The sequence below is a fragment of the Haliotis rufescens genome, unplaced genomic scaffold (assembly GCF_023055435.1).
Source record: "Haliotis rufescens isolate VD_foot unplaced genomic scaffold, xgHalRufe1.0.p SCAF_12, whole genome shotgun sequence".
Taxonomy (NCBI): domain Eukaryota; kingdom Metazoa; phylum Mollusca; class Gastropoda; order Lepetellida; family Haliotidae; genus Haliotis; species Haliotis rufescens.
In genome coordinates, this window is record NW_025963802.1 from 11,540,816 (window position 1) to 11,552,041 (window position 11,226).

Here is an 11,226-nt window from a genome sequence, read left to right on the forward strand (position 1 = left end):
ACTAATCTTGATACCTTGTGATGAATATTTCATTATTTTCTTAAGCTCCCTTCCACCCAGCCAGAAAGAGCAAAATGTATAACAAATATTAAATGCAACAAGAATTGTTACACCCTTTCACTATAGCCAGACATTGGAACCTATCCATTCCTCAGCCAATGAAATTCCTTCATAAATCAACTTCAGGAAGCATCCTCTCCACCAACATGCACCATGCCAATGTGGGGACCTGACAGAAAAGACAACATTCAGTTTCCCCAACAATCTAGTCTCCAGCTTCTGTCAGTATTATATCTCCCCTCGGACACCCTCAGAAGAACTCGTCCATGACGGAGTGGTCGTTGGGCTGCAAACCTCTCTCCATCAGCGCCTTCTTCTTCTTCTCTTCCTCTTGCTGCTTCTGCAGCTGCTCTTCTCTCTGCATCTCCAGTATGTCATCTATGGACACCTGCTCCAAGGGCAGGTTATTCTCATTCTCCAGGTCCTGAGGAGACAAACATGAACATACATTTACAACACACTTCCATTTTACGGGTTCCAAGACTAGCCTCCCTCACTTGCCCTGATAGTGATACTTGAGTCATGACATGATAACAATATTATAAGTTGCAGCATGATCACGAGGGGTACGTGGGGTTTTATGGGTGACTCGTTAGGTTTTATACCACGAAACTCCGACATGTTTTAATGTGACATTGAAAAAGAATTAACACAAATTTGACAGTTGTTCAATTCAGAGGTTAGCTTGTGCTTTTTCACCTTGACTTGGAAAAAGCGTGCAACTTTTTGCTTGGAGGTATAAGGGATTTATTCTGTCTCTCTGAAATTCACATTCAGCCTGTATTGCTCGTGGCAGGGTATAAGAGATTTATTCCCCTGCTGAGAAATTTATTACCCTCAAAGGTGTGAACCAATCAGATTCTGACATAGAGGTATGATAATGATATTTAATTATACTGATTTGGTGTGAAATTCTCCATATACTATGGGGTCCTGCTAACAAAAGGTTGTTGATCTTGTTGACCATGTCATGTAGCCAAAATCTTATCAAACAATTAAAAAAAAAGTATTATGCAGAGCTCCAGATAAGCTTTTGGTGTTGTGGGTAATTTACCCATGCATCATTGGGTATCAGCAGTTCTATCTGGGTATTCAAATTTCTGTTACCCACAAGTTTTTACACATGTGAGTATTTAGTTAAATATTTAAAAACACTATTCATCTAGTCACTGCAAACTGGTGTTGTGTTGGTTCGAGAGCTTTATAGGACCCAAAAATACCACGATACTTCCACAAGAAAGTGTGATGGCAAATGATCATGATGTAACTGTCATCGTGGAGTTTGGCAATGTCCGTTTATAATTTCAAAACAAGTTGCTCATTTGCTAATCAAATACGCAGGGTTACTTCACAATATTTTGATGATACGCACAAGTATTATTTTTGTAGTGAATCTGTAATGTCCGTTGTGTATTTGATACGCTTGGATTTTATTTTACTGCGTATTTCTGTATTTTTTATGTGTATTTTACGCAGCTTATCTGGAGCTCTGTATTATGTATTAAGCATATCTTTAGTAAATATTTTTTCAAAGTCAGTGTGTGGCCATATTGAATGTCATCTTTGCCCATTTCTCAGTAACTGCTGTATGTGTCTATGAAATTTGAGAGGCAGCAAGTTTGTGGTACATTTGACTTTCATTAGCCCGTTTGTCTAATGTTTAACACACTTGAGATATTTCCTCTGAAACTGCAAGGCCTATGGAGCTGAAACATTGTATGAATGATCCCTGTTATGGTGTCTCTCAAAGGTGTTCACAGAATTCCAATCCGATAGTAAACATGATGCCATTACTTCTCCATATTTCTGCTGAGCTTCATCAGCCTGTTGCTTTAGTTTGTTTTGTATGGATCCACAGGCCTATAAAGCTCCACTCAACTTGTTTATGAAGTCAAAACTTCATTATTTACTGGCCATCAAGAAGTCCGAGATTTATGTAGGATTTAAAAAAGTCCCTTTGCCTGGCAAATTAGGAAAAAGTCATTATGTTGTACAAAAAAGGGATTTTCTAAAGTTATTATTTTCTAAAATATAGAGGCATCATAACATTGCATACAATACATTATAGCTAAAATGGATAGAATTATCATTAAACCGCCCGCACGTTATCAGAAATGAGCGGGCCACTGTAACTTGATAATGCCCTCATATTGCTTGACGACGGGCCATTATCAAGCCCGTTGTTAGGTGACGTCATAGGGTAGAGAAAATGACGTCACGTATTATAGTGACGTCATCTGGTTTGTTCTATGACGTTTCCATATTTGTAAAATGTGGTCAGTGACATTCGTGCTGATTGCAGTAAGTGTTTCAAAACCGATGTTGTTGTTTCTTTTTATTTGATAACAAATTCCAACCATTTTAGCTATAATAACGGTAACGCTCTTTTTCAGGGCTTTATCATTTGCAGAAGCCCTTGGTCTTTTCAACTGCCCTCCTTCGTCGGGCAGTTAATAGAAAACCTCGGGCTTCTGCAAATGATAATGCCCTGGAAAATAGCGTTACCCTTCTAATAACAGCACTTCCTCTTTTATTTGGCTTGTTATCAGTGAAATTCCAAAGGCACACCCCTTAACATCTCCCCCCCTTCCAAATAGACTGGAGGTAATTTTACTCTAAGGAGTCAGCCTTGGGATCAGTGGCAAAATTAACCTGCTATCATACTTGCAACAAGAAACTACATTTAAAAGCAAGCAAATCACAGACTTCGGTTGGACTCGCACAGTACTTACTTACACTCTTCCATTTAACCTGGACATACGTTTCCTGAAAAAGAAGGATTCACGCCTAAAACTTATCAGCCAATCAAATCAGTGCTTGGGCAAGATTAACCTGTAATTTTGGCAATACTTACAATTTCCCCACAAAGCACGACATTCTCCCCTCTTACGATGAAGATGCCTCTAGGAATGTCGCCATACTTCTTCCCCACATGAATTCTTTCGATAGTCCGATGCAGGACGAGGTTTGCTGCACAAACAAACAAATGTGTTAGAGAATCTAACTCTTAATTCTTCTCCTTTTTTCCATGTTTATTCAAGTTTTCCCTTTTTGAATGTGACAAAGTACTTCCTGCTTTCAATATTTAGACAATCTTATTAAATGACAAAACAAGTACACTCAATTAAGAGGAATCTCGGTAAAATCAGATCTTTTCGTCTCATACGTTGCTTCTCTGTGTTGAGATCTGGGGACACGTCTATAGGAAGTGGGTCATGCGACATGAGGGACCTTTGACCGCCAGTCTAAATGAAGGATGCGTGGGTTCTTCAGTCAGTTTTCTAAAATGAATGGCTTCATTTCTTTACTACCTCTATTTGGAATTTTTTGTTTAACAGGAAAACCCACACCGGGTACAAATATGCATTCAATGCAAGGTACTCTTTTTTGTTGTTGATGACATGGAACTCTGGTCGAGAAAATAATCAAAACAATATGATTGTGCAGCCTTCATGATGTGCACTCAGGAAAGGTTGATTAGCTCGTTTTTCTGAGATACAGAAATCAGATATGCTTGTCCTAATGTTTTGCGCACTCTTTCCAAGAACATAGAAGCCTTGACACTGATTGGTGGATCAGAAATTTCACCCTATACAACCTATGAAGGTGTCCTCGGATCTTAATGCAGAGAGGTATGGTATGCAGGTAAAAGATATGATTATCATGAGATTGAGGTTTAATTTTGCACTCAGCAATACTACTGCTACATGATGGTGACCTGTACTTGAGTGACTTGGGATTAATACCGTTTTGAACAGTTTAAGTCCATTTAAATCACGTGTCAGTTCAACGTGGGAGGAGAGCTTTAAGTGGTGCTGGTCTCAGATATTTTCCAATTTGATATAACCCCTGAGCACTGACTGGTATGACACTGACTAACCTAGAAACAATGAGATGGAACCCGGATTCGAACCCACAATCATAGGATTCTAGCATTCCCAAGGGACGCAACTCTGCCCAGCAAATTGTTGCACCTTAGAAAAGTGGGCCACCTGAGACCACCTAATGGCCTGTAAATAACTGAGTCTGGGCCTGACAATCTGTGAGGAAGCTGAGCAGGGACTACACACTAACCATGAGTGAGTGGGGACTACACACTAACCATGAGTGAGTGAGTGAGTGAGTGAGTGAGTGAGTGAGTGAGTGAGTGAGTGAGTGAGTGAGTGAGTGAGTGAGTGAGTGAGTGAGTGAGTGAGTGAGTGAGTGAGTGAGTGAGTGAGTGAGTGAGTGATATGGTATGGTATCACGGCAGGGGACACCGGAAATGAGCATCACACATTTTGCCCATGTCATGAATCAAACCCGGGTCTTCGGCATGACGAGCGAACGCTTTAACCACTACGCTACCCGACCACCCCCACTCATCATGATACTGAAATAGGTCAGTAATACCAAGCTCCTCATGTCTATGAGTCAGCATCCATCCATAATCCTAATAGTGAATTCATATTAGAAATAACAATGGACTTTCAGTGCCTACCAATAACTTGATGCATTCAAAAATGAAAATCATCTCAGACTAACAATTTCCACAATCTTCCTGTCACTCAAAAAATGCAAACATTACCAAAATAACAATTTCTGTCAGTGTCTGTTGTCTTGAACATGAATATAAAATTAACAATTTCAGTTGTGGATTGAGCAAGGAAAGACATCCCCGGTAGTGCTACTGATCCATTTACATAATTGACCAGCCATTTGGTGAGTCAGTCATACATACACATTAAAGTTCATGTAGTTTTTCTGATACACTACATTTATTCTTTGCATTGTTATCTTGAAGTTTATCTTGAAGTCAATGTAAGAAGTGTGACATTTGTAGCAATGTGAATTTCTATTATTCAACATGTTCATGTAACTCCAATCCGATATGAGGCATTGAAAATATATTTTCTGCTTTTCTGTTACTTCATCACTAAAGTTGTATGGAGAAAATGTATGGGGAAAAGAATTAAAATATAAACACAAATGTAAATACATAAAGAAGTGAATAGCTATCTACATCATTGCAATTGAGACCGCCTCCGTGGTCTAGGGGTAGAGCATCCAAAAGACATAATAAGATGGGACTTGTTGTTACCCTGTCTGGTGCTCGGCATTAAGGGACTAAAACAAGGACTGGTCGGCTCGGAGTCAGTGTACTGTGTGGGGTATTCATATTAAACTGCGGCATGGTATCTCAGTGTGCTAGCACTATAAATGGGCAGCAGTCCGGACTAGTACAAGCAGCCACACACACACACACACACACACACACACACACACACACACACACACACACACACACACACACACACACACACACACACACACACACACACACACACACACACACGTCGCTATATAAGTGCAATAATCTTGAACGCAACATTAAACTTCATTTCACCTCACTTCATTGCAACTGTAAAAGATGTGGCTGATTGGGGATCGACTGGTCAGATTCTATGACTTGTCTGACTGTGTGTCATCATGGACACTAAATATATTCAGCACTATTGTACCATGACATCAGTGATGTTGATCATATAATCAACTACTTCCATACATCCTGAGGTACATTCTTCTAGACCTTGCACAGACAATGACCCAAACAGCTAAACTTCCCCTGCTGGGTAATTTAAAGTTAATAGTGGAAACGTGTTCAGAGGAAACAAGAGGACCAATGTCTTTTGCACACAGATGTCAAGATGAAGGAATCTGAATGAGTGAAATAAAGCTAGGTATGTAAGCCTCAACCTCTCCTGGTTTAGACTTTAGACATAGTATACCTGTAATAAGCTTAATAATGAGTATTACTTTGAGGCTTATAGCGTATAGAAATGTCACCAAGTATTGGTATTGAAAACATGGCACTTTAATTGGTTTTCAAAACAAGCATTAAACTCCAAGGTTACATTCAAACACATCTAATTGTGAAATGTTAAATGGTAACATGTTTACATTCGAAATTAGCCTCAACTTGAACCCCACTAATAAATAAAGGATCCACACTATTATTAAAATCGTTCTTATGAGGTTTATTGGATTTAGTTATCATGGCTATGGCAAGAGAGAGAGAGAGAGAGAGAGAGAGAGAGAGAGAGAGAGAGAGAGAGAGAGAGAGAGAGAGACAGAGAGAGGGGTTTATTGGATTTAGTTATCATGGTTATGGCAAAGAGAGAGAGAGAGTACTGAAACTTAATAAGTGTAAAATAATTATTCCCTCTGGCCGCTCACAAAAAATATAAGTACATACCAAATTGATCAATGCTCCGTAGATACCCTATCAAAGTTCTCCCATCTCGTAACACCACCAGGAGCTTCTCTGCAATAATATGGGTATAAGAATATATAAGGTGTTCATGCAGTTAGCAACACAGAATTTTGATTAATCCGAACACAGAACATTTAAAATGACAGTGTGACACTCCTAGTGACAAGACAATTACTAATATTTTGAGGCGACTGCAATGAGTCGTGGGTCCGCATCCCTGCCGTATACTGCACTTACTATCTATCTCCTGAATTAGACTTGCAGTTCCTGGCAGATAATTCATTGTCAGCGACAACTAGGATTGTAAACTTCGCAACGTTCTCACTGCAGGCGAGCATGGATGATTTTGACCTTCACCTTAGTAGCTTGTTCGCTCAACACAACGCTAGGCTCGTGTTATTGGTTTTACCAGCAGTGGGCTTCGTCGCGGTATGGAGCTTCCGGGCAAACACGAACGAAATAAAACAATCCGAACCACACTTTGATGACCGGGACTTCCCGTATTTAAACCCCGGGCCTAATTACGGAAAATAGCGCTTTCTCATTTAAAATATGTTATCCGAAATTAAGCCCGGGGTTCAATTTCGGAAGCTAACGCTTTCTTACCTAAATAGGGGACACCCTTTGCTGAAAAAAATCAGAAACTGCATGGTAGATCTACTGTTCGTATGTTGCATAACGTCAGTATTCCAGCTGTGTGACGGCGGTCTGTAAATAATCGAGTCTGGACCAGACAATCCAGTGATTGACATCAAAAGCATCGATCTACGCAATTGGGAAATGATGACATGCATCAACCTAGTAACCGCAAGTCTGACCACCCGGTCCCGTTAGTCGATCGATGGCCTCTTAATTAAAATTGGTCTAACCGGATCATCGTGTTTTAACTAAGAAAATATTAAACAGGAATTTTAACTTTGAACCGGACTTAGAATCTACTATTGAATGCACTTTATTAGGATTTACCTTGTGCAGTTCATCGCCCCGTATTAACTTTCGAAGGAAGTACGTTATTAACTTAAATTAAGAAAGATCACTCCAAAATTAATATCTGAATTAAAGTCCATGGACCTAAATATGAAATTATTTCCGTTTTTAGGCCCACGAGGGTACATTACGCGTGAGCCTAAATGCGGGAAGTCCCGATAGTATCTGTTGGGTTGGTATTTGCTGTTTATGACACGGTTTAATTCCGAAAGATTTAATACCAATATTAAAAACATAAAATATACGTTGCGATAATTATATTGTTTAATGCACAACAATGCTTTATGTTCATAAATTATGTATATTCCAAACATATTTATGTGGATATCTGTGTAAAGATGAGGGCAATATTGGTCACAAAAGAACCGCACGCATGAGACTTAATGTTAAGATCTTCGAGATAATAAGACGCTAACACTATAATGCCTTGAGCTCAGTCTTCAGTTCGGGCAAATACCAGTTTTCGTCATTCATGATACAAGTAGGCCTACAAGTATTACCGGCTGATTACAGAGAGACAAGTTGGTTTAATGTCGACTGAAGTTTATATGTTCCCGCGGATACATTGAGAAATGTTGGACCGTAACTACCGCCGCGCCGCCAAGCGGACATGGGCCAACAAGGGCTGCTGGTTTCTATTCAATTCATTTCCAGGAGATAAAAGTTTATGACTAAGAACATCGCTGCTGTAATGCAAAGTTCTGATGAAAATGTTTTTAGACTGAATGAAGTTATAATATATTGCTTGTTCATAGTCATTTTATAGTCTCAGTAGAAACTGACACAACATTTTCTGCTTTCGTGTAATATTTTATGCAGCCTGAATAGAAGTTCAATGATATTATTATACACACCTTATACCTACCACATCCACCTTATTTAATAAAGTGACCGACAACTCGCACTCTTCAGCAACCAATGATTGCTGTAAAAGGTGACTATGCTTGTCGTAAGAGGCGACTAACGGGATCGGGTGATCAGGCTTGCTGACTTGGTTGATGCATGTCATCGATCCCAACTGCGTGGATCAATGCTCATGATGTCAATCACTGGACTGTCTGGCCTAGACTCGATTATTCACAGACCGCCGTCATATAGTTGGAATATTCCTGAGTGCGGCGATAAACAACAAACAAACAAACAAACAAATCTACTCCGTGGCGGCTCGTACTTGTTTATTAATGGGCCACATAGGGAAGACATCATTGTAAGGCCACATAGTGAAGACATCATTGTGAGGCCACATAGTGAAGACATCATTGTGAGGCCACATAGTGAAGACATCATTGTGAGGCCACATAGTGAAGACATCATTGTGAGGCCATATAGTGAAGACCTCATTGTGAGGCCACATAGTGAAGACATCACAGTGAGGCCACATAGTGAAGACATCATTGTGAGGCCACATTGTGGAGGCATCATTGTGAGGCCACATAGTGAAGACATCATTGTGAGGCCACATAGTGAAGACATCATTGTGAGGCCACATAGTGAAGACATCATTGTGGGGGCACATAGTGAAGACATCATTGTGAGGCCACATAGTGAAGACATCATTGTGAGGCCACATAGTGAAGACATCATTGTGGGGCCACATAGTGAAGACATCATTGTGAGGCCACATAGTGAAGACATCATTGTGAGGCCACATAGTGAAGACATCATTGTGAGGCCACATAGTGAAGACATCATTGTGAGGCCACATAGTGAAGACATCATTGTAAGGCCACATAGTGAAGACAACATTGTGAGGCCACATAGTGAAGACATCATTGTGAGGCCACATAGTGAAGACATCATTGTGAGGCCACATAGTGAAGACATCACAGTGAGGCCACATAGTGAAGACATCATTGTGAGGCCACATTGTGGAGGCATCATTGTGAGGCCACATAGTGAAGACATCATTGTGAGGCCACATAGTGAAGACATCACAGTGAGGCCACATAGTGAAGACATCATTGTGAGGCCACAAAGTGAAGACATCATTGTGAGGCCACATAGTGAAGACATCATTGTGGGGCCACATAGTGAAGACATCATTGTGGGGCCACATAGTGAAGACATCATTGTGATGCCACATAGTGAAGACATCACAGTGAGGCCACATAGTGAAGACATCATTGTGAGGCCACATTGTGGAGGCATCATTGTGAGGCCACATAGTGAAGACATCATTGTGAGGCCACATAGTGAAGACATCATTGTGAGGCCATATAGTGAAGACCTCATTGTGAGGCCACATAGTGAAGACATCACAGTGAGGCCACATAGTGAAGACATCATTGTGAGGCCACATTGTGGAGGCATCATTGTGAGGCCACATAGTGAAGACATCATTGTGAGGCCACATAGTGAAGACATCATTGTGAGGCCACATAGTGAAGACATCATTGTGGGGGCACATAGTGAAGACATCATTGTGAGGCCACATAGTGAAGACATCATTGTGAGGCCACATAGTGAAGACATTATTGTGAGGCCACATAGTGAAGACATCATTGTAAGGCCACATAGTGAAGACATCATTGTGAGGCCACACAGTGAAGACATCATTGTGGGGGCACATAGTGAAGACATCATTGTGGGGCCACATAGTGAAGACATCATTGTGGAGCCACATAGTGAAGACATCATTGTGAGGGAGGGAATTTCCTGGTCAACTCTAAATGAGACCAGCTATTATTCAGGCATCAAGTTTCCAGACATATGCTTCCATTGTGGCCATTTTGATGAATGCGATGGAGAAGTGTCATCTCTAAGAGAGAAATGTATGCAATTGTACGCCCAATATGTGAAACCTGCTTTCAGTCTGGAAACCTTACTGCAACCAGTAACGCGCTGAGCGTACAACCCACTGGAAGAAAGAGACATCGACTTAACCGAAACCTTTGTCAACCCCCGTTCATTGATGAGCCTGAAGTGATGTTGCTAAAATAGCATAAAATCCCACATCACTCACTCACTCATTTAGGTTCCACGTCTACAGACTGCAGGACACGGATCTGTCCCCCAAATTAAGTGTTGCTTATGTTTGATAGTAATTTTTGTAATTTAGTTTAAATGTATTTTGATATTAATTAAGACAATGGACACATTGGGCAAACTGTCTTTATTTAATAATATGTCCATACAACAGAACTGACATGCTAGACATGATTTTATATCTACTGAAAATACATGTGAGAAATATATTCGATATCATATTCTAAAACGAAACGGTAATAAAATCAGGTCCTGTCATACTATACCATATCAAACATTAAATATGCAAACCAATCGTTCATAAAAATACACTTCAGAGTTAAGTGTTTATTGTTTGTAGTGATAATCTTTCAGACCACATTAAAAATGTGTTGCATATATTTTATTGCACCTATTCCACAGACCATGCATTGCACAAGGTTAAATACATACATCTTTTGTGTAAATAAATAAATAAATAAATGAATAAATAAATAAATGAAATAGCTAGAGCTTTTATTTCGACCGATCTTTTGTGGAAGAGTTTATTAAACCCGTGAAACATAAAATTAAAAACGTGTGGCCTTAGACACAACTAACTCTTGCACTTATATGCACTTTCCCCAGCGAAGTCCCCGTTAGAACTGACCCGTGAAGATTCCGGGATAGAATTATAGGTCTTCAGCAACCCATGCTTGCCGTGAAAGGTGACTTTGCTTGTCGTAAAAGGCGACTAACGGGATCGGGTGGTCAGGCTCGCTGACTGGGTTGATGCATGTCATCGATCCCAATTGCGTGGATCGATGCATATGATATTAATCACTGGATTGTCTGGTCCAGACTCGATTACTTACAGACCGCCGTGATATAGCTGGAATATTGCTGAGTGCGGCGTTAAACAACAAACCAACCAACCAACCCCGTTAGAACTGGTCTCCAGCGACCCATGCTTGTCTTAAGAG

The 11,226-nt window shown here is 40.3% G+C and overlaps 1 protein-coding gene across 1 annotated transcript; it reads right to left on the reverse strand.

Annotated features, from left to right (window-relative positions):
* On the reverse strand, positions 1-6,708 carry LOC124143404 (U6 snRNA-associated Sm-like protein LSm1). The gene is made up of 4 exons (XM_046512379.2): positions 6,551-6,708; positions 6,296-6,364; positions 2,915-3,030; positions 1-484 (listed from the first exon to the last, which is right to left on the reverse strand). Exons 1-4 carry the CDS (start codon positions 6,594-6,596, stop codon positions 311-313), a joined length of 405 nt encoding a protein of 134 aa, XP_046368335.1. The 5' UTR covers positions 6,597-6,708; the 3' UTR covers positions 1-310.
* Positions 6,709-11,226: the final 4,518 nt, after the last annotated feature.

Coding starts and splice junctions, on each gene's coding strand:
- LOC124143404 (XM_046512379.2), bottom strand. CDS start 6,596: ATGAATTATCTGCCAGGAACTGCAAGTCTAATTCAGGAGATAGATA. Junction 6,365..6,550: donor TCTAATTCAGGAGATAGATA/GTAAGTGCAGTA, acceptor ATATTATTGCAG/AGAAGCTCCTGGTGGTGTTA. Junction 3,031..6,295: donor ACGGAGCATTGATCAATTTG/GTATGTACTTAT, acceptor TTGTTTGTGCAG/CAAACCTCGTCCTGCATCGG.